Source organism: Chroicocephalus ridibundus, chromosome 1 (genome assembly GCF_963924245.1).
Source record: "Chroicocephalus ridibundus chromosome 1, bChrRid1.1, whole genome shotgun sequence".
Classification (NCBI taxonomy): domain Eukaryota; kingdom Metazoa; phylum Chordata; class Aves; order Charadriiformes; family Laridae; genus Chroicocephalus; species Chroicocephalus ridibundus.
This window is the reverse complement of record NC_086284.1, coordinates 62,102,695-62,126,579: the sequence shown is the minus strand read 5'-3', so window position 1 is coordinate 62,126,579 and position 23,885 is coordinate 62,102,695. Positions and strand designations below refer to the sequence as shown.

General features: G+C 40.0%; 1 protein-coding gene across 2 annotated transcripts in view; it reads left to right on the top strand.

The window, feature by feature from the left end:
* The first annotated feature begins 10,150 nt into the window (after positions 1 to 10,150).
* NALCN (sodium leak channel, non-selective) overlaps positions 10,151 to 23,885 on the top strand; it is a 239,167-nt gene continuing 225,432 nt past the window's right edge. For both annotated transcript variants that reach the window (XM_063337103.1, XM_063337098.1), the window contains exons 1-3: positions 10,151 to 10,337; positions 19,856 to 20,010; positions 22,356 to 22,538. In XM_063337103.1, coding sequence (XP_063193173.1) covers positions 19,903 to 20,010; positions 22,356 to 22,538 — 291 coding nt within the window. In that variant the 5' untranslated portion in view covers positions 10,151 to 10,337; positions 19,856 to 19,902. The remainder of the gene's footprint in view (positions 10,338 to 19,855; positions 20,011 to 22,355; positions 22,539 to 23,885) is intronic.

Below are 23,885 nucleotides of genomic sequence, written 5' to 3'. Positions count from 1 at the left end.
GCAGGCACCGTAAATATTTGAGGTATGTGTATCCCCCCGTCCTTTGATGGATGGCTGTTTGGGGATAAGATGTGTATCATGGTGGGGGAAACGCACGGCTGAGGAGACAGGACCAGTGCTCCCCAGCTGCAGCATCCCTGCCGGGAATCTGGAGAACCTCCCTCCCACCTCCCACCCCACGTCCCTCCCTCCCTCCCTCCCCTCCTTTCCCCAGGGTCACCTGCTCACACCACAGCACTCTGCGACACCGCCGGCTGCCAACCTACACCAGCCAGCGGGACTGCAAATTAAAAAATACTATGAGTTATGTCCTGGTTCGAGGTAAAACCGAGCCAATTTTCTGTTCAGTAATTTTACTTTTTAGCTAAGCCTCTTCTAACTAACTGAACTCTCTGAAATTAACAGCATATTGTAGAGACACTGTTCGCTCTCAGAGAGATAAGACGCAATTATTTATAATTATGCCAAGGAATAGTATGCAGAGAGGCTCTTGCTTATACTTATTGCTATAACAGCCAAGGCCAGCTCACTTCATTATTTGCCCCGTTGGAGGGTCAGAAACAGAACAGCGTAGAGGGGTCGCACCTGCGGTGAGGAGCGGACGGGACAGGTGACCCAAAACTGACCAACAGGGTATTCCATCCCATCTGCATCATGCTCAGTATAAAAGCTGAGGGATCTAAGGGTCAGCTCTTTTTCTTCAATGGCTGGTGTCTGAGGAGGAATCTGTTCATCTGCCTTTGGTCCTGATCCATGTCTTCCTGACTCCAGACCCAGAATCCAGTTCCCATCCATTGCTAAGTCCAGTCTGGGACTTTCCCAGTGCCTGGCGGTGACATGATCGTCATCCTGGGAGCTTGACACAGTTTTGTATATATTGTATATATTTCATCATTTTCCTTTTTATTATTTTATTGTTAATATTTCATTAAATTAGTTTAGTTTCTTCTAAACTCCTAAGTCTCCTTTTCTCTCTCCCTCCTCTCCTTGGAGAGAGAAGTGGGGGAGAGCATCTGTCATTCGTTTCAGTGGCTGGTCCGGCCCAAACCACAACAGTTAGCCGCTCCCTAGTGCCTCGTTAAAGCACATAGTACAATACCTCACCTGAGCAATGGGAGGTTTTGGAAGTGCTTTAAAACTAAGCTAAAATGAGGGCTAGTCTCTCTAAATAAGTGAAACTTGACAGGAATGGCCACATGCATGTCTTTATGCTAAGGAAAAGCTGCAACACTTTTTGACCCCCCAGGTTGTCCTGAGAAATTGCTGATTGTCCAGTACCTCCCTGGGATGGAAAACTCTTAAAGAACCAAAGTGCCACCACAAAAGACAGTAGGATATGGGTGTCCTAGTCTACACACACACACGTGCATTTTTAAAGCAGGCAGCTGGCAGAAAAAACATTCACTGCTTCCAGAGCCTATACTGGAGATTAAAGCCCTCTGTAGATTTCTCAAAATGAATAACTCTTGTTTTATTTTCATATTAAATATCTGGTATACCACAGATTATACTGTTCTAGATAACGTTTTAAGATTTGGTTAAGACTCCTTTGACTCAGATGGTGCCTTACCCAACAGCGTAATCAGCTGGCTTACATTTAACATAGTGAGCACAAGGGTACAATTCCCAGGATTCCTGCTAACAGAATTAGTTCTGCTAGTGGTCTTCCTGAAAAAATTAACTACATCAAACATTTAACTGCTGGTCTTGCAGATGCAAAAAGAACCTCTAAAGTCCAGGTTGGGGCCCACAAAACCCAGTTTTCAGTCAGGTACCCATTCAATTGAAATATAAACTTTAACTGAATGACAAAAGAAGAGATTGGACAAAATCTGTTCTAGCACATCTGTAAAGAGACAATCTTATTCCCTGAAGATATACAGGTTAAAACCCAACATGATTCCAATGGTCTATTAAAACATAAAACTTTTGTCTTATTTTAATAGGTCACCTTGAAGTTGTGAAGTGTAAAAATTTGCTCTCTACTTGTAGTGTGCTATCCTCTACATGGCACATTATTTTGTCCTAAAACATGAACAAGGAAAATTATGGGAAAAGATTCTCAAACCCCTATATATAGCTGTTGCACACTGTATACTAAATTTTTAACAGTTTTGCTGCCCTTGATAGTATATTTCACATTGCAAATATGTTACAGAATATTGTCATGCAATGCAGCCAGTAAAAATCCTGTATTAAATTCTGTTGGCTTCAGTCTTGTGAATGTTTACAGTTGTGCTAACCTTATGCATTTGACTGATGGATCTAGTGGAAAGCTAAGTAATATTGGCAGGCCTTTATTTTTGACAGTCCTTGAATTTTGAAGTCCATGCTTAATGCAGCACTACATGTTCTATCTTTGTGACAGTTTTTCAAACTCATTTGTAGTGCTACAATAAAAAAAAATAAAAATTAAACCCCCTTAGATTCAAAAAAGGAACACTTTTAAGAACAATATGGTTGTCAGGAATTGTACTGCCAGAAGTATGGAGTGAGAGAAGAATAAATAGAAAGCTTTGCATTTTAAACAATAGTAATTCCCTTTTGGCACTAAATTTACCTTTAATCCACACACTAAAATATTGCCATCTGTTCATCTTCCTCCTTTTTCCCTGTGCGGACTGGTGCTGATAGATATTCACAAGACCTTCAAGCAGCCTGCAAATTATAACTTCAAGTGTGTGAGGAGAAGACATCCATCATGGTATGTTGACCTTATCACTCTCTTATTTTTTATTTATTTACATCTGTCAAGGTTTCAAGTTATACACATCTTTTGGCTGTGGACCTTTTGAATTTGTAGAACACACAGTTACATAGCCCAAGGGTGCAGTATTTAAAATGTGCACCCAGAGCTTAAGTTTAATGATTGCTATCACGTGTACGTGCCTACAATATCTCAGTGCTCCCTTCCTGGATTTTAACCTAATTAACCTACTATTTAATCACTTAAGCCTAGAATGTTTTTATGCGTGTATGTGTGTATATATACATGTATGTATGTATGTATGTATGTGCATATGCACACTAGATATGCTTATATTTGGGAGCTACATGGCTCCCAAACAGGCTGTAAATTCAATTTAAAAGGAGCCCGTCTCTTTCCAAATGAGAACCTGACACGCTGTCTTGAGGACTGCTCACTCCCTTTCAGCCACTCCTGTATATAATCTTAATGAGCTTTGTTCTCTACTGGATAACCTACATGAAGTAAAGCGCTTGTGAAATGCTCCTTTTCCTATATATTGCAGTTTCAGACTAAGGCTTCAGACCTGTAGGTGCTTGGATAGATATACACTGTACACATTGTAATGTCACTACCTGCAGAGTAAAGGTAGAGAAGAGAAAGTCAACACAACGCTGAGGAGGACGAGAAGGAGGAGGTGGAACATAATGCTAATACTGAACAGCCTTTTGAAAAGTAGGCAATAGGTTTAAATAATACCTGTCAGACAAGAAATGTCTTCAAATAAAGATGTGGAATCAAGAAAATAAGTGCTGCTATACACACCTACACTTGAACCTCAGTTTAAGTGTATCGCTATTAGTGTTCTTATTAAAAGTCTGCAGGATTTGGTATGGTCAGGGAATTGGGATAAGCCTTTCTCCTGCAATTTTATTTACCAGGAGAGGAACCAATAGGGTAACTTCCTATCCAAACTGGTGATGGCTATTTTGTGGTTTCATAGCCTTCTGAACTGTGAAGAAGTGTGATGTGACATTATGCGTGAAAACCAAGTTGCAAGCCCTGGGATAGACTAGGGAATTCATAGGCAGTGATTATTTTTTTCTAAAGGCAAGCAATATCTTAATTTAACATTGCCAGAGTTGTTTTTTCAGTAAAGCAAATTAGAATTGTATTAAAACATAAGGAAAAAAAAAAAAACCAAACCATAAGAAAAAGCTTTTTTACTGTAACAGTGGTCTAACACTGGATCAGACTGTCCAGAGAGGTTGTGGAGTCTCCACCCTTGGAAATATTCAAAAGCCATCCGGGCAGGGTTCTGGGCAACCGAATCTAGGCAACCCTGCTCTGAGCAGGCGGGTTGGACTAGGCAATCTCCAGAGATCCCTTCCAACCTCAAATATTGCATAATTCTATGACTCTGATGACAGGCTGTGCTACTGAACAAGATTTCATTTGGTGTGGGATGGCAGATGGAATCTGCCTACTCTTTTATTGGAGCCTCTTAGTGGCCAGCTTAATTTTGTTGTCACGTTAACAAAGCTATTAGATTTGCAAACCACACTCCATGCTATTTTTAAGAAAATTTTTTTTTTAACAAAACAAAGAATGTCCAGTGAACAGTCTAAGCTTAAAAAATAACTGAAGACCACCAAAATTTGTCAAATAATCCTCCCGGGTTTCCATGGAAGCCATTTTAGTAACACCACTATCAGTGGTTTTGTGGGTTTGTATCAGTGGAGACAATGCAGAAGCATTCGCTTACATAGCAATTTTCTAAAATTAACCAGAAGTTGAAAATCCCACATATCACACAAGTTATTATTTCATCATAAAATGTAGAATGAGGAGAGCTGGAAGCTTCCAGTGATTCTTCACCACTTCTTCCAAGGATGTGCAATCACGAAACGAGACAGCTGTAAAGATCTACGACAAACCACTTTAAAACCCATGGACCAAAGTCCTTGATGGAGTTAACTAAAATCAGTCTAAGTGAAACAGTTCAGAAATGCATGCACCTGTTGAAGAGTCATTGCTGCACGAGCCGATGGTCAGCCTTGGAAGGGAGCAAGAGACAGGGTACTCCAGAGCTGTGCAGAACAGAAAACCTCGTGTTCGTTTTGCTGACATGACATGGAATCTGGGACAGCTGATGGTATCATGCAGGGAATAGAAATAGCTTTTGGAGTTATAGGATCAAGGTTAGAACAAGATTAAAGCTGAGCTGGCCTGAACGTAGCTGGCCTGAATAGTAGCGAATGTAGGCTACCCAAACAGTTCATAGGCCAACATTAATCAAGATGTTACTGTGTTATACTCCAGTGTAAAACCTTAGCTCGCTCTCTTGGGTCCCCGATGAAACTTTAAATAGTAGGTAGGTCTTTTTTTTTGTTTAATGTTTACTAGTTAATTCCCCCAAACAGCAATAATACCCTGCTTTTGCAGAGGCCTTAAGGCAGCATGAGATTTTTAAGCATGAGCTTGCAAGGCAGCTCAGAATGCCAGCAATAATAGTATGTTTTAAAAAACTTACTACTGCGTTCTTAACTGTTTAGCATTTATTTCATAAAGTGAGTCAAGGTCTGGTGTAATCCAAGCTAACGGTATTGTTGAAGAGGCCAAGAAAGGAAATAAATGGGCATGTCATGTTCCAACATAAATTCTCACTCTGCAGGCAAACTGTTCCTTACTTCTCAAAGGGACAACGTTCCTTGCAGCTGGGAATCTTAACACATCTAAAATAGGGTCAAATACAATCAAGAATGTTTGTGATTTTTGTATTTTTCTAACTAGTTTACCTGAATGAGTTACAATGAAAGATCATTTTCATATTTTTGACCAAAGAGTTCTCTAGGGATAGTAAATTAAAAACCAGATACTGCTGACTTCTTAGGGGCAAAACTGGAGTAACTCAGGTTGAGTGCCTGAGTTGAACATATGCACACCAGATTCTCCAGGCAACAGCAACCACTCTCGTATGGTTTGAATGCTCTGTCTTGCACTGTGTCCTGCTGCTTGTTATTACACTGAAAATGAAGGGGAGACAGAAATTAAGAAAAAGGACACGTGGGGAGAATGCCATTATCACCCCTCTTTGAGTACTCGGTACTTTTTGAAAGAAACCAAATACATTCATAATTAATTGTAGACTTAGGACCTTCCTTAAGGTTTGAAAGTTTGAAAACCACACTCCATGTCCTTTATTCTGGTTCATCAATGTTGACACCAGTCACAGACACTCAAGAACAGCAGTTTTGTAACCCATCACGATCAAAATTACTCATGAACATTAACCAACCTTCTCTTCCAGTCGTTAGTCTGTTGTTGCTCCATGACCATTTCTCTTACGGTTCTAGGCTTCAGAGCAAGACCACTTCTCAGCCGCAATCACCCAGAGCAGATGGACGGAAGAAAGCCGGGCTGCTGGGCTGGTTTGAATCACGTGGAGCCCTGGCAAGACCAGCGTGCTGCTCAGCTTGTGCAGAGCTGGACTTCAGACCATGGGAGAACTTAGTGGTAACCACCATTAAGATGACTAAGGACTTTGGACACCCCGGGACTAGACAGCAACAAAGCAGGAATAGAGCAGGTTTTGACTTGTATCCTAAGCCTAAATGATTAAATCTTCCTTTGGGTCTGAACTTGAATTCTGAATTTCTAAGTGACATTTTCTGACCTTTTTTAAAAGCTCAAGCATCATTTCAAAATGAATATTTCATGAATTCTTTTACTCATTATGGAATATATGAAATCTGATCAAGCAGTGAATACTTTCCTAAGTGGTAAATCGAATTCCAACAATGGCATTTTCAAAAAGCTGAGCTCCTTGGAATGTTTTAAAGATTTGTTTATATTACGCTTCAACTCCTTAAGAGGTGCTTATGGAAAGTAAGGACAAGAGAGCTACAAATAAAGCACAAATAAATTCAGAAATAAAAGCCCATAATTTCACTATTTCTAATGTGGCTTTACTTCCTTTCAATGACAGCAGGATAATTAAAATATACGTATTGCTGTGTAAACATGCATATTTGTACAGATGTCAGCAAACAGGAGAGTAGCAATTGGACTTTATAAGACAGAACAGTTGGTCCCCAACTCGTATTGGGGACCTGCTAGTGCTTTGCCTCTTAACTCTTGTTCTTTCTCACTGAAAATGGGGAAGATGAGGATGTTATTACCTGCCTGCTTTGGCACAAGCTGGAAACACTTTACTCCAATTTTTATCCTTTTAATTGCTTGAGTTAACTGCATCCCAGAAAAAAAAAAACAAGGCTTGAGGGCTATCCAAATTCTGCAACAAACCATGCAAAACTAAGTAGATGCTTTGCATTCCCTATTTTTCTTCAGACCTTACTGAGTGAGCAGGTCTAGGAAACTTCGGTTTGTTAATTACCTTTTATCTATGAAGACCTTACTGTGTTTGCAGATCATGTTACAGAAATTAAAGTGATAGGTAAGGCTGAGAACTGTCCCCTTGCATTCTCAATATCAGTCTTCTGAAATTTTCCAAAATTTCCTTTTAAATGGAAGTTTCCCCATGGCCAGTTTCAACCATGTGTTGAAGTTCAAAGACTGAATAAGGAAATTCCTTTATCTGTTCTAGATTTATAGAGATGAGGGGTAAATATTTATTGAGACATATCGTTTATTTTGACCTATTTCAAACTACCATAAAGTAACATCTTAAGATTAGCTCCCAAATTCAGTCCTTACCTGTGTGTTTATTGCTTGCTTTTTAGGTCAATGGAAATTTTCTAAACCAGAATAAAACCAAACTTCACCCATAAATATTAAACATCAGCACGGACTTTAAATGACTGATAGACTATTTGCAAAATTGTATCAGCAATTTTATAAATATCTAAGTTTTCCACTTTATGCTCACAAACATGATATATGCCACTTGAGTTCCAAAATGTTCATAATTGTTTTTCACATGACAGACATGAAGGTAAATTTGTGGTGAAATAGCAAAGCAAGAAAGGACTTTTTCTTGCAAACAGCAAACCTTCCCTGTCTGCACAATTCTTTAAATGAAAGACACTACTATTTTTCCTTTGCGCATAGGCAGGTACATCAGGGCATCAAGGGCTAAAACCTTCTTCCAGCATTAGCATCATCTGATGCAAGTCGTGCTCATGGACAGGCTGTCCAAGGGAATCCAACCTTCTCCTGAAAGTGTGGGTCACCGTTAGTAGCCTGCAGTTCATAGAGGCTCAGCATGGGCAGGCAGGGCAAAATTCAACACTGTGTTACCAAATGTGATAACAGGTAAAAGCAGAAGTTTGAAATATATAAGGAATTACGTATTCTAGAATACAAACCACATGTAAGGAAATTAATCCTCTTTTATTTATCACTCATTAAATGGTATCTAAAATACTGCATCCAATTTAGAGACCCCCTCCAGTCCACGAAAGACGTTAATATGTGAGTTCAGCAGCAGGCCGCCAACGTGGTTGGGGCTGGAGCACTTGCTCCATCAGGAGAGGCTGAAGGAGCTGGGCTTGTTCAGCCTGGGGAAGGGATGGCTTTGGGGACACCTAACAGCAGTCTGCCAGGGTCTATGAGGAAGCTGCCAAGAGGATGGAGCTGGGATATTCCCAAGGGTGCGTAGCTGGAGGAGAAGAGACAGCGGACAAGAGAGAGTCCAACTGCATGTCATAAAAAACTCCTTCATCATGAGGACAGTCAAGCCCTGGAGCAGGTTGCCCATGGAGGCTGTGCAGTGTCTGTCTCGGGAGGTTTTTAAGACCCAACTGGATAACGCCCTGAGCAAGCTGGTGTGATCTCATAGCTGAACCTGGTTTCAGCTCCAGTCAGACTGGATGGCCTCTCGAGGTCCCTTCCAACCTGACTTGTTCCATTAAGAATTATTTTTCCTAGGCCAGTGTATCCACAGAAGAACTGTTGCACAAAGTCACACAGGCAAATGCTGATTTCTTTTGCTTAGATATAGCTGCAAAGTTTCATTGTTTGCAACTGTCAGTTTTCGTTGATGAGATGCTATCACCATCAGCATAATGCTGCCTAGCAACTTATCCCAAGTAATAAGTATAACTGGGGTGGAAAAAGACAAAATGTGAAGAGTATTATTTGTAAGCACGTTTTTATTCTTAAATTGATTTTTTTTCCTTTTTTTTTTTTTTTTTTAAATGAGATACCAGCTGGCTGATTGCTATCAAAGACACTAGTCCTGCAAACACTAAAATTAGGTGCTTAAATTTACTGGAATTGCTAATGCTGATAATGCACATATGTAAGCGCTGGCAGGACTGCATCCATAATCCTAAAGCCAGCTCCCTAACTGGCTTATTACTTTTTGTTGTAAACGTCAAACAGATAAAATCTGAAGGAACCTAATACAATTTATGCCATACACTTTCCTTCTGCTTTCCCGGGGTATTTTGCTAACGGTTTTGTTTTTCAAATCCTATTCCATGTCTTTAATGCCATCGTAGCAACAACTGCATTTATAGGATTACATCTTTAATTTTGCTAATTTTGCAAGCTCCGGAAGGCTATGGGCTCACATTATTTCCAATCAACTGGTACCATGTAAAGACAAAGTATGATTTTCAAATGTTTACCTTTTTTTTTGTCAAAGAAGATAAAATACAGACCGGAACACGGAATTATAGAATGGTTCGGGTTGGAAAGGACCTTCAATATCATCTAGTTCCAACCCCCTGCCCTGGGCAGGGACACCTCCCACTAGACCAGGCTGCTCAAAGCCCCATCCAGCCTGGCCTTGAACACGGTGAATTCATTTATGGAAACCATTTTCCAAGTATTTATTACTTTATTTATTTATTCATTTATTTGCGGTATCTCTTAACAAAAGGTGATGCTATTTTATGGGTTTATTTCACCGCAGAGCTCAAGACTGAGCTTTTCTTTGTCTCTTCAGTAGTTTGAAAATTAACCAGACCTAATTAAGGCTGATGCTACCAGTGAAGTAAACGCTCTGCGGTGGCAAAGAATGCACAAGTACTAAAAAAGCCTTGAGATGCACAAAATAAGATACCACAATAAGAAAACCGTCCTAGCACTTGACCAACGTGAGGAGAAAAAAAAAGAAAACAAACCCCCAAATGAAACCCTACTGATGGTCGGCGGTGCCTGCTCACCCTCGGCGGGGCTAACTAACCTCCCCGTGGGCTCCTCCTCACTCCGCGGGCCACTTGCCCATTTCGGGTCTCAGCCAGCCCAGCTCAAAGCCGCCGCGGGGCCGTTTTGCGTGAGGGGATCGCCATGGGCTCCCCCCTCCCCACCCGGCCCCCCAAGCCGTTAAACCGTATTTCTTCACAACCGTGAGGCTTTAGCAACTCGAGGGTGGTGGTTGTTTTATTTTATTATTATTGTATTTTTAACGTGCCTGTGTGCGGTCGGTACCGTCTCCTCCTCACCCGCTCCCTCCCCACCCCTCCACCCCCACCCCTCCCCGTCCCCGCGGCCGCCCGCCGCCGTTGCCGAGAGACCGAGCGCGGCCGCCGCCGCCGGGCGGGCCCCGTCGCCCCGATCCACCGCGGGGAGGAGGAGGCAGGCGCGCACACACACACACACACATCCCCCTAAACACCTCAACACACCGGCGGGGGCCGGCGGCGGCCCCCTCCCGACCGCGCCATGAAGGGAGATGCTGGCGGTAGGTCGGCGGCGCCGGGCGCGGACCCTGCTGCGCGGCGCTCGGCTCGGGACGCGGTGGGCCCCGGCTCCTCCCCGCCCCCTTTCCCCCCCCGGCCCCCTCTATCGCCGGCGACCGCCGTGGCTCTCCCGGTGGTGCACGGTGAGGGGACGGGCGCACCAAGAGGCCTGGCCGGCTCCGCCGGGAGCGGGGCGGGGGGGGGTGATGAGAGGGAGCAGGGGCGGCGGCGGCCTTCTCATCGCCCGCCCCCACCGTCCTCTCCCGCGGTGGGAAGGGGCGCTCCGGGCCGGCCTCTGGGCCTGCCCCCGCCGCCTCTTTCAGCATCCCTCAGTGGGGCGAAAACGTGCCTCGCCTCGTTACTGAGGCAGAGCAGGGCCCGTGGGGCGAAGAGGCCTCTTACCCTTATCATAGTGCGGGGGGTGCACTCATTTTAACGAGGGGGTGGTGGTGCTTGGAGGGGACGAGGCCATGTGGGAAGCTGCCTCCCCCCCCTGCCCCGGGAGGTTGCGCCTGGTTGGCAGGGGCTGTCGTGGTTGGAGAGAGCGCGAACCTAGGCCTGAGGTCAGTCATCCTTGGCCTGCCATTTCAAGGGCCTCAACGCTGTTCATTGAGTGGGGAGAGAGGTGCTTAACGTTATTTTTGTGTTGTTTTGTTTGCTTTGGCATCTTTTTATTGTAGCACTCCCGCACATGACAGAACAGTCCCGCACGTTTCTGGGAAGCATGGAGGTTTTGATGGCCTTTCCGTGCAGATGTAGCTTTTAAGTCAGCTGTGATTTGGTTGGTTACCCCTTGTTGCTTTCTGAGTCACACATAAAGGAGATATTCAAAGTGAGAAAATACTAACTAAATGCTATTTGAGCTTTTCGGGGTTTTGTCGCAAGCATCTTCAATTTCCTGTTTCATTTCATTGCCCCTTTCGCTTTTCATTTCCTTCCTCAGCAGCTGCATCCCACCTGCCCTCTAAGTGACCAACAGAGAAACAATACATATTAATAGTGAGCTAAGTTTTGCTGCATAAATCACAAAGTTAAGAAACTTTAATGGAGGGAGAAAAAATTTACATTTCTTTGAGTTGTTCTTACTGACTCCCAGAAGACTCCAGCTCTCTGCAAGTTCATGCCTATACCTTTGGAGGCTTTTAGGAACAGTTGGGGGAATTTTTGTTCAACCGGTTGAGCCTGATACTGTGTTTTAAAATGAAATTTTAAAGCCCTAACAATCAGCATGTCATTTGTGCTTTAGAAATGTAGAGCCATAGTCATTCTGTTTGATGCGTCTGGTTTTTTTTTAATCTGAAATTTGGCCCATTGCAGTTCATTCCCATTTAAGCTATACCTCCTGGAAATACACCTTACTCTGTTTTGACTTATTTCCAGCTTCTGGACGTTGCTGGTACGGTGAACACTATGTAGACCTATGTGGCATTCATCCAGCCCAGGTCTTGAGTCACAGAGGTTTCAGGTCTTAAACCTTCGCCACAGGAGTTGAGCAGTATCAAGCTGTGTTGTAGGGAGTAAAGGGCTGCTGGACCAAGCTCTGGGAGAGGTGGAGAGTCTCAGATTTCCATGGATAAGAATGTCTCCTTAAGGCATAAGTATCTCATGATGAGATAGAACTGTTAATGGCTCCTGGGGATTTGGGTTTCCTCCCCACTGTCCTAGGTATTTAGGAATTCAGGCAGTTGAAAACAAGATTTTTGATCTAACAAGATTTTTGATGTGTTTATGAGTAAAATAGAGGTGTTGCATTCACAAATTGTTTTTACTGTGTTACTAATAGAATACTTCCATCGTTGGAAAATGACTTGGAAGTCCTGTAGAGTTTGAGCATGAAATCTTTTTGGAGGTAAAGAGCAAAGTCAGCCTAATGTGGCCATTGTGAGTTGAATCGTATTTTATTTCCCTTTCAGTCTTTTTCTGTTTACCCTTTCTTTAACTCCGTAGCCTCTTCTATTTCATTTGAAGTTTGCTGTATTGGTTAAGTACTGATAAATGTCTTGCTTTGGGAGACACCACTTCTAGACTACAATTGCAAATTGTCTTAGTTCTACTAGGTAATTTCTTTTTCTTTTTCCTTTCTTTATTTTCTGTGATATTTTTATCTTTCATTTCTTTTTTTTTTTCCCCACCATGGGGACAATCAAGCAGTGGAACAAAATGCTCAAAGAAATTTTACAGTCTCCATTGTTGGAGGTTTTCAAGACCAGACTGGAGTACCCTGAGTAAACTGCAACTCTGACACCAGAGTTGACCCTGTCTGAGAGGAGAGTGGACTAGAGACCTCCTGAGGTCCTTCCACCCCGTGTTCGCTTCTGATTCTGTGATCTCAGTTTTCCATTTATTTTTTTCCCCAAAATAAAGGCATTGGGTTTGGCCTTTCTTCCTGGCGCATTACATTAAATCATTGTGTTTATGAAGGTGGTAGTACGGTAGCAAAGGTTATGGCTGCAACTTCTAGGAACTGCCCCGCAGCAATGAGAATGGGTATGGCATGTTTTAAAGGAAAGATAAGAGAATAAGAAGGAAGAGTCCTAATTTTGTTTTCAGGATTTCAAGTTTGAAATATATTGGTGTTAACTGTTTCACTGGCAATTCCTTAAATGATGGCAAGTGATTAATTTGGGAAGATGATCTAGAATAGTCAAATTTCTTAAATTATTTTAGCAAAAGTTTTAACAATGCTAAAAGAATATAACCAGTATTTATTTTAATTTTTAATGTATTTCAATTTAAATTATGAAAAGATGTGTATACAAGGTTCTAGGCACACTAACATGTAATTAGTGGTTCAACAAAATCCCAGCAACATTAAAATAATCACTTAAGCAGGCATGCTGCCAGCCGTCTGCCTACAGAGAAGCTCCTTTCCACCCCTGCGTCATTCTGGGAAGGATGCCCTCAACCCTTTCCTTAAAACACTGAAAAAATAGATCTGCACTATTCATAGCAGGTTACTGGGGTATTTTAGAGAGCGGATGGGGTGCTCCCTGAATCCTCTCAAAGAATGACCTGCTTCTTCCTGCCCCCTTTCACGAAGGGCTACAACACAATTTTGACCTGAAGATGAGTAGACCACAAAAACAAGTTCCAGAATATCGCTCTCGTATTTTTCCTGACATGATTCTTACTAAGCATCTTGCTGCACATCTTTGTCGGCTATGGGCTTTTAAGGATTGCATATAGACCAAACTGCAGTAGACTAATCTTAGGGCAAGCACAGTCAAAGTGAACTTTTGAAGAAATCTAGCTGTTAAATCATGCTATGTATCCATAAAGGGAATACATTGCCATCAGTATATTCTCTACATATAATTACTGTTCATTCAGTGTCCATCATTAAATTTTAATATTTTCATCAGCCATTCTGAGAGAGTAATATCTAAGGGTATATTTAAATAGCAGGGCTTGGAAAGCTGTCCTGTTGTCCGGTCATGCCAATGGACAACATGTTGGAGGGAGACAGAGGGTGCTCGCCGCTCTTGTGCTTTGGTTTCCACTGAAAGAAAAAAATGGTTACTTGTGCAGGAAAGTAGCCACTTCACGCTCAGTTGTGTCTCTCCTTTCAGGATACTTGGGGAGCTTGGACTGTGAAATGTGAGAGAGTGCCTACTCTTTACTAGAGAAGTAGCTTTTGAGTACCTTGGTCTCTGCTTTGCGTGTAAAAGAAGTGGTGTGGTGGAATGTGCCATGGTGTGGTCTAACAGTACCATTTGAAAAATCATCTTCAGTTGTTTTTTCCTTTCACTCAATCCAATTTCTCAATTGAAAAATGTCAAAAATCAAACCGATTTTATTTAAAATTATTAAGTTCATTATCTGGCTGCATCATGGCACCATGTATATGCATAGCTTCTTCAAAATTGCATCTTCCGAATGTTAGAAGCCTTATAGTAAAAAGGACTTGTGTTATGACATTATGTGATAATAGTGGTAGGCTGTATATCAGGCTCACATGAGATCTGCCTTTGTATGAAATGTGATATTTGATTCTGTCTGCTGAGCAGGTCTGAATTATTTTGGCTAGGTCTGGGAGGAAGAATTTACATTTAAGAAATAAATACTGTGTAAGCATTGTCCTTAGCCGATAATAAGACAACGGAGATGTATTGGGAGCAAAGAGGTAAAGTCTGGACACCTCTCTGTTTTCAGACAAGATGTTGTTACACTGGCAGCCTTAGGAAATTGTTAAACCTTCCTCAACTCATGAACCCCAGTCCAGTATTTTTGACCTGGGCTCCTGTTAGTAAGTACCAGCTGTTCTTTCCTACCTGTATCCAAATTATTTGAAAATGTGAATGTAGCTCATTTTTAGGGTATTCCCTTCGATATACCTTCTTTGTGAAGAATCTTGTTTGATTTTAATAAATACTTAAGCTCCATCAACTGTTAGCAGTATAGAGTGTTCAAAATAACAAAGAGATCTTTTAGGACATATTATCAGATGCAATAACAATACCACACAGAGAGAAAAGGTACTGAAATAAGTTTTTCCTTGAACTAGTTAGGAGTTAGTAACACCCATAGTGGCATGTGCCATGTGATTGTATCCATTGGAATTCTGTCTTTACCCTTCTCAAATTAAGTATATCTGTACTGTCATGTACATAACTTGCCCACTTCAAATATTTTGCTACATGAAAACAATACTGAAATGCTGTTCACCTGTAACTGCACCCAAAAGCAGGGATGGAAGAACGTAGGGATGGAGGGAGCAGGCAATAGAGAAACAGCAACAGTTTGCTAAGAGGGAAAGGAGAAGGCTATTGAGATGAAACAATGAGAACTTAGATTTTTCCTATAGCCATATATTGCATACTGTGGTTAAGAACAATTTCTTCTTCAAGGTAGCCTTTTGTTTGATTTGGGTTTTTTTAATGTATAATATGGAAATGGTGATTTGTCATCATGCTATATGTATGGGTGTTCACGTCCTTTTCCTGTCACTCATTTTAGCTCTCACAGGTAATAACAGGTTCAAAGATAATTATTCTCTTGGAAGTGTGTGTGCCACTTTGTGTGTCCCAGCTCTGGGAAAAGTTGGAAGGGAGCTGACATTTTCAAAGAAGAGAGAATTGGTGTTGAAGAGAATGCTTTTAGGTGGCCAGCCCTGGGAGGACGTTCGGTGCTCACATGATCTCAGGTGACAAAGTCAATAGACAGTGAGAAAGACATATGTTGGAAGCCAGACATTGCTGATTCTGAGGATTTTTCTGTTTTTTAATCTCTCTCCATAAGTCGTAGGTAGGAATATCTGCTTTATTTTTCTGTTTATTTTTCTGTGAAGTCATTTTTCAGCTGCTTTCTTTGTGTACCAGAGCATTTATAAGCATGTTTTCCTGACTTTGTGATAGAGATTTCTTGAGCAGATTATGCTGTAAACGGTGATCTTGGTTTATAAATGAGACACAGATTTCTCAGCTTTTGATGTGTAAGATCAGCCGCTTTTTTAAATTTGTCTTTTGATTTTTGTAGGAAGTGCAAACTTCCATCATCAGGAGTGTCTTGTAGTTAGCGTGGATATCACAAACTGGGATTAGACCTTCTTCAGATTTTTTTTCCCAAGTGCACAGTGGGTCTTAACTTCTCCAGCTATTGCGGTATTATACTTCAGTTTCATCAGAAGCTGCAAATTTAGTGGCTGGTGGGGGTTTTAGACAGTGTAGCGGTTGCTGAACATATGTGCAAGTTCAGGGAGAGAGAGGGATAGAAAAGGCTGACCAAAAGGATCTGAAGGGGCTCAGAGTGTGAGTAATTTTCTTTTTAGTTTTCTTCCTTTGTCTTTTGTCTTTGCTTCTAAAAATAGAGGAGAGATTTAAAAGCAGAGACACTGCATTCCTCCCAGAGAAAGTTGATACCTGTGCTGTGGATTTTCATTACTACTGTAAAGAAAATACTGCAAAGAAATGTGTAGTGGAAATAGCCCCAAAACTCTGTGATATTTTCGTCTCTCAAAACCTCTCCTTGCCTGCACCCAATATTTCTTAAAAACTCTGGAGCTAGAAATATATCCTAGAGAGTGTATTAAGCTTTTCATGTTAATAACAGGTTGTGATCAAAGAAAGACTTAATGATGTGTGTCGGAATCAATGTGGGAACTGCAGGAGTGGGTTTGTAGTTGGGGTTGGGGAGGACTGCAGCCTCCCCATTAGCACAGCTTGGTGTGGCGCTCACTGCGTGTCACACGCTGTAAGGAGTCGGTGCACAGCTCCTTTCCTCCTCTTTATCTTTCAGCTGGTTCCCCCTTGCAGAAACAGGTGCAAAAGCGATTGTAATCCAAGAGTTAAAATTCTTTACACACATGGCAGAGTCCCGAGGCTGCAGCGGGTTTTGAGTTGCTCTACAGAAGAGACGCATGTAAGAGCCTGTGTGTTCCCTGGAAAAATAAAAGTAGTGAGAACAACAAAAAATTGCATAAAAGCTTGAGAGCTATTGTGCTATACTTTGAATAATCTTGCTAAAGACCATTTCCAGAAGATTCTTGGCTTCTGGTCTTTTTTCTGCATTTTTTTGTGGGCATTTCTGCTCATTTCAAGTAAGTAAACAAGCTAGTTCTTATATTCCATAAACATTTCCTCCCTTCCATTGGATTTATATACATGGCGATCTGTTTATTCAGGGCCTCCTCTTAAAAATAAGAATTCTGATCTCTTTAATCACAACGTTTAAGTACATGAACTGAATCCATTATGGACATCTGAAGTTCATGATATTTTCTGTGTCAGAATAAATTAAAAAAAAAAAAAAAGAGGCACTGGGTAACAGGGTAAATGGGAGTTTCATTAGAAGGATATGGTTAATCTTCCTACACATCAGATGTATAAATAAGCACTACAGAGAAAAGCATAAAAATAACAGCCTCTCTAATAGGCAGTTAGTAATTATGTACTTTCTTCCCCAAATGGCCATAGCTTGTTATTTAGAGTGTCATTTATTAAAAAAAAATCAGTAATGGCTTGTCAGTGTTTCATATCCTGAGCCTTTTCACATATTTATTGATTGTACTTATCTTACTGACCTCTATTTATTGGTACATGTTTTCTTAAGAGTTTACTAGGAGTACTGTCATAGCCATTACCAGAAACAGTAAAGATAAAATTATTATTTTGCTAATTCACTGATTAGCTTTTGAGTAACAGTTTCCAATAGAACATATTTGCAAGAAACATTTTAGAAAGTGCCTTCTTTTTTTTCCCCTAAGTTCTTAAGATATGCAGCTCCCAAGACATTGCAGTAAATTTCTTATCACTGTGCTAAATGTAGCCATTTCAAGGCTTCATGACCTCAAAAAGTACACCAACATCTCTGAGGCTTCAAGCGTTTCTAGTTATGCTTTGGTCCAAGCAGAGAAAATAGGTCAATACATTAGGCTTAGAAATAAATAGGAGAAAGTAGGAAAAATTGCTAAGAGGAGGAAGTGGTGAATTCAGTTATAAGAAAGAAGTTGGAAAGAAGCTTGAGCATGAGGATTAAGAGAACATACAACTTGTATGGATATTATTTTGGTCTTCATTTGTTAGAGAAAGACTATTAATTTATAATGTTCCTTTTAAAACATTTGGATATTTTTAGTGACAGCTTAGCAGTTTCACTTGTGCAAAGCTTGCTGTGACTGACCAACACAAAGGTGTCAGAAGTTGTCCCATATTTGGTGCCTTTATATAATTTCTGTTTATTTTAAAAAATCAATTATTGCATAATGTCAGCTCCTCCAGCTGGGACCATCAGTCCAAGACCGTGACCCTGTTGCTTTATGGTCTATAAAAAGACAGACCAATGGTATAGACTTGGTTTTTAAATATTAGACAGGAGATACAAGATAGGTGCGTATAGGGAAGAAAACACAAGGTCATACTAACATCATGATCAGGAGTTTTATTTTAATGACAGATACAAAACAAGGTACTGGAAAAAGTTTGTAGAAGCTTGCAAGGAGCTCAGGTAGGGAGTTCATCATGTATGGAGAGACACCATGGGAGAAACCACAGAAGAACCCTCCTGAAAATGTAGCAAGGGAATTACAGAGATAGGAGCTGACCTCTTGAATCTGAACCAAGTAGGAGTAGACTCTGAGGGACTTGGAAGAAAATTAATAGGTTGTGTTTGCCATAATAGCTAAAAGAAGAGACAGCCAAGGATGTATAGCTGCATAGGGTTTGGACATGAAGCAGCAGCCTGTGTGATGAAAAGGCCAACTGAGACCCAGTATGTGGGCACTTCTGCAGTCCTGAGCCTCCAGCTAATTGAGGACAGTGTTTCTTGCATTCATGTTGCAGTCATCACTGTGGTACTTGGGCCTGTAATTACCAGGGCCTGTAGTGACATGACAAGGGAGCAACAGTTTTAAACTGAAAGATTTAGATTGGACATAAGCAAAAATTTTTTTATGATGGGAGTGGTGAGATACTGGAACAGGCTGCCCAGAGAAGTTGAGGATGCCCCATCATTGAGAGTGTTCAAGGACAGGTTGGACGGGGCTTTCAGCAACCTGATCTAGTGAAAGATGTCCCTCCCTATGGTAGGGGGAGTGGAGTAGATATCTTTAAAGGTCCCTTCCAACCAAAACCATTCTATGATTGTATTTTATACTAGCTTTGACAAACGTTTCAAAAGTTTACTGTCACCTACAAACCACACTTGACCCAGAATAAAGGTGCAGAACAAGGTCCCAGGACCTACCTTTCCCCTTCTCCTTCACTTTCCTGAAAAATAATCCCTAAGGGATTGTATTTCATGAATGACAGCTCTGGTGCATGTCCTGTGCTCCCAGCTGGGCAGACTGTTCCTCCTTGGAGTGTGTCTTTGGGAAAATCAATAGTAAGTTCTAGCCTTCCGCTCTTGTGGTGTATCTGCTAGTTGTGTCTCACATCGCTGAGCTTATAGAAGGCTCAGTCTGTGCCATCCACACAAGAATGTCCAGACTTGGCCTGACCTTGTGGAAGCAACACATTTTCCTCAGAGTTTCCATGTGCCAACACAAGCCCCGGAGAGAGCCGACTAAATGGCTGTTGGATAGATAATTGCTAACATAAAAAAAAAGTGATAGAAAAATACATGTTAATAGTAGTATATAGCAAAAGGCTTTTCTGATTTCAGTAAAGAACATTAACATCTGTTGGCTGCTTAACATCGCCTGTTTGCCTTTGGCTTGTTGGGCTTTATCTTAGCCTAGTGTAATAAATGGAAATGTCACTATAAAATTAAATGGCTCCAGGTCAAATCCATCCAATGATTACTCTAGGTTTAAGTTCACAGCAATAGCATTCTTTCCATATTGCAAATTTTTCTGCCAATTGTTTGCATCGCATACCTTTATGTAAATTTTTGTAAACTAACAAGAGTCATGTCAGTGATTTATATAGGCAAAGCTTTTTAATAAAATGAAGATCCTGTTAATCAGTAAGTACAAAAGCAGTTTGCATGAAAATAAAACCGCTTTAGGTTATTTATAAAACTGTTCAAAATGCATTATAAAATGGTTTTAGTGAATTAATGTCTTCTCTTTTTTTTTCTCCCCAAGGAGGTTTGGAGGTTTCATGATTATAGATAACAAAAGCTAACTTCAGGATGCTAAAAAGGAAACAAAGTTCAAGGGTGGAAGCCCAGCCAGTTACAGATTTTGGTCCTGATGAATCTTTGTCAGACAATGCAGATATTCTGTGGATTAACAAACCAGTAGGTATCTGTTTCTGTAGTTACTAATTTTAAGTTAAATGTGGCTTGTATTGTTGAAACATGAATTCCACAAAAGATTCTGAAATAGGTGTTTGTCAGAAACAAGTATTGAGCTACAGTTGCTAATCTACCAGTTTGTTTTTTTCAAAAAGTCCAAAACTAAATAAAAAATGTTTCTTTTGGTTGTTGCAGACTGATGAGGATGATCAAATAGTGTTTGCCAACCAGTTCATCTACTGATTGTTTTTGAACAGCCATCCTTTCAATGTCTCTGGTTCTTAACGTGTTTATTGAAATTAGAAGTTAAGTTCGTAAAATGAGCTTTTGAAAAGGATGTCAAAAGGAACGTTGCCAAAATAGTAGCCAGCAGTCATCACTTTTGACTTTCCAATCTCCTTTTACATCACTTACTAATATAAAAGTGTATTTTGACTGGTTATTTTGAAGTACAGCTCACATTTTTTCTGGTATCATTTAAGCTACAACCTGCCTTAAGCAATAGAAAGGAGTAAAAGTGTCTGGCAGCTTGAAACTAGGGACAGCTTCTTTGGGAGTGGACTTATTAATAGAATGTGCAGTATTAAGAAAAAGCCTTTACCATGTAAATATGTTTATCATGATGAAATTGTTTATTCAGCAGTCGTGCATCCAAGATGTCTGTATTTTGAATGATTCATACTTTTGCAGAAAAGGCATTTTCGCATTTTCTTAAAGTGTATGAATTTTTACCTTGTAGAAGTCAAATATTCTGAAATAATACGTGTTGTTAGCATTACATTCATTTAATGGAACTGCCATCCCATTGTGGTATGGATGCTAGATCCCCTCAGCTTTGCTGCTGAGTTTTAACACCTAAATCATTTACAAGACAACACCCGGGTATTAATTCGTGCAAAGTAATCTTAAATAGAATTTACATACTGACTGCTGTAATAAGCTCAAAATGTCGTTGCAGAAATATATATTGAGTTATTTACCTATGTTTTTGAGCACACTGTACACGACTTTTTGATGGAATAATTTTTTTCTTGTCATGCTGATGGACTAGTTGTATATTGCTTAGCATGTATAATATCAGCATTTTACTGTGGCAGACAACATTTTTTGTATCAGCCACACTTTAATATTAATGTTAAATTTTTCAGTTGAAACAAGATTTAAAACAAAGTGGGTATTAATAAGACATAAGAGATCGTTCATCAGGTGCCTTCCACTTCCAAATTATTAATTTGGGCTTAGAGTAAGCAAATGATAGAGCTATTCACTTCAGGTCAAATATCATTACACTTAGGTGAGCGTACAGTGAGCATTAAATTAGGTGAGCGTTCTTAAGTCTTCTTGATATCAAAAGGTCTGAGGTGGTATAAATGAGCGTGGAATTTTTCCTCAGATGAAAAATTTCTGTAAATACCTTTACTTCAGTGCTTTTTGTTTGGATTATTTTTTTCTTGCTGAAGTGTCTTCTTTTACTTCTTGTTTTGATAGATACAACCTTACCAACTGATTCATTTCACTTGTCTGGCTTTAAGATGTTTCAATGGTGTTTTGATTTAAAAGAAAAAAAAATCCAACCTTAAGCCCCTGTGTTGATACATTCTACTTAGAAATAGACCTGTGTTAGACCTCTCGCTGTGACTGGCACTGAGTATCAGCTTTATTAATAATGATTTTAGTGAGACCGAGACCTATGTAGTCAGAGAAAGGAACTGTTCTCATATAGCAACAAAACTTGTTTGGAACAAAACTGAATCCTGATATTAAGAAGTAGCTTTCTGTGACATGGTCTCTTTTATATTTATTCTTTTCATAAATGGAAGGATGCTTTTAATCCTCATGCCTCTTACATAATTTTTGGAATTGTAACCTGATTGGAAAATCAGTTCATCTGAATGCAGAACTAAAATTTTCCACAGATATTTTCATTTAATGTATTCGCCCAATTTGTAACATCAACTGATTCTACATATTGTCTGCACATAAATGTGACAAGTTGCCATTTTAAAAGAAATGGGATTACAAAAGCTGCAAAGTAGAAATGATAGAATCCTAATTCTCAGTTTCCTGGCTCTTAATTCTTAGTTTCTGAATTATAGAACCTCCCAAATTAACTAATAAAATTATATATGTGTATATACACATATATGTGTGTGTGTGTGTGTATATATCTCAAAATAAAGTCAGAAGGACTTAGTTTTGGATTAAGAACTTTAATATGTGGGTCATGATGTAAAAGAAAAATGCAAATGCGTGTTTACAAAAAGTGCCAGTACAAGTTGTGGAGGCTCAATATTTGAGCTTTTTTTGAACATCAAAGCAATCTCCCATTGTCTTGTTTTTTTTTTCAGTGGGTGCACTCTTTACTGCGAATCTGTGCCATCATCAGTGTTATTTCTGTTTGTATGAACACTCCAAAGACCTTTGAGCATTATCCACCTCTCCAATATGTGACATTTGCTCTTGATACTCTATTGATGTTTCTTTACACTGCAGAGATGATAGCAAAAATGCATATTCGTGGGATAGTTAAGGTAAGCATTTAAACAGTATTCTACATGTGCTTAAGAAAATTATCTGAATATATGCTGGTGACAGTTGATCTTTCTTTTTTAACTTCTCAGCTCTTTTTGCTTCGATTGTTTTTAACTGCGTGCAACACCATGGCATATAAACTGAAAAGACAGACTGACAAAGGTGCAGCTGTACTGCACGTTTAATACTCCCCAAATATAACAGCAACATTCATAATAATGGTTTCCTGCTAAGGAAATAGGTAGTTTCATTGTATTAATATGAAGAATGAAAGGAAAAGTAAGTTACATACATATATATTGTAAATGTCTAGAGATCCATATATGGACTTAGAACTTTGATTTTCATTTCAGAGGGCTGGATGTGTTGTGTGGTTACTTTATTTAAATAAGAACATATGTCTTACTGTGAGCTAAATGAGAAAGTTATCTTGCTTTACTGATTTTTTTTCCGTAATATAATGCACATAGGTAAACAAATACTTCCGTTATCATATGTTTACTGTTGTTGCTGGACTAATTTGTGTAAGTAGATATGATACTGGAGAATGTAAAACTGCAGGATTTTCCAGCAATCATTATTTTGTAGCATTATTTTACTGATTGTTTCCAGTCTTCTATAAAAAGATACAAATCCAGTTTACATATAGAAAATCCATCTGCAGACCTTACTGACGATACAACTATGTCACTATGCACAGAACAGATCATCAGTGTGTTATCCTTCCCTTTCACTCTCGGAAAGGTCTAGTGACTCCAGAGACATCTGAAGTTGTACTTAGGTCTTCAGTTTGTTCTGAGTTTGCAGTTTTTTGTTCACTGCCAAATGAAGCTATTATGTTGTCATACTTAATAAAAATTAATAGTAAGAAATAAAGTCTCATCAATACTAATATTAAGAAAATTTTCTGAAATAAGATGATTTTGAGAAAAATCTGCATATGTTCCATAAGGCCAAAGTGGTCCTTTGTGAAGTGCTGTTATGGGCCACTACCTGTATTTTCTTATTGAGAGGTGTCCATTAAGCATGTGAAGATGAGGACACAGGGTCCTGAATGGGGAATTGATGACTAGCATGCACATTTGAACAGCGTGGGAAGAACAAGTTACTGTTACAGCCAGTACAGACTTTGCAAAGAAATGGGCACCTGGATATTAATGCAGAGAGAGGGAGGGGAGGCCAACAGGCTGACTTTTGTATCAAGCCTGATTTCTCAGCTTTTGTGTGTGGAAATACCATCTTCGTTCACAGTTGAACCTAGGGACTATGAATAATATGTTGCTGCGTATTCTAATCATCTTTCACTGTGCTGTTTAAATTTGTGGGTTTGTGAATATAGACGAGAC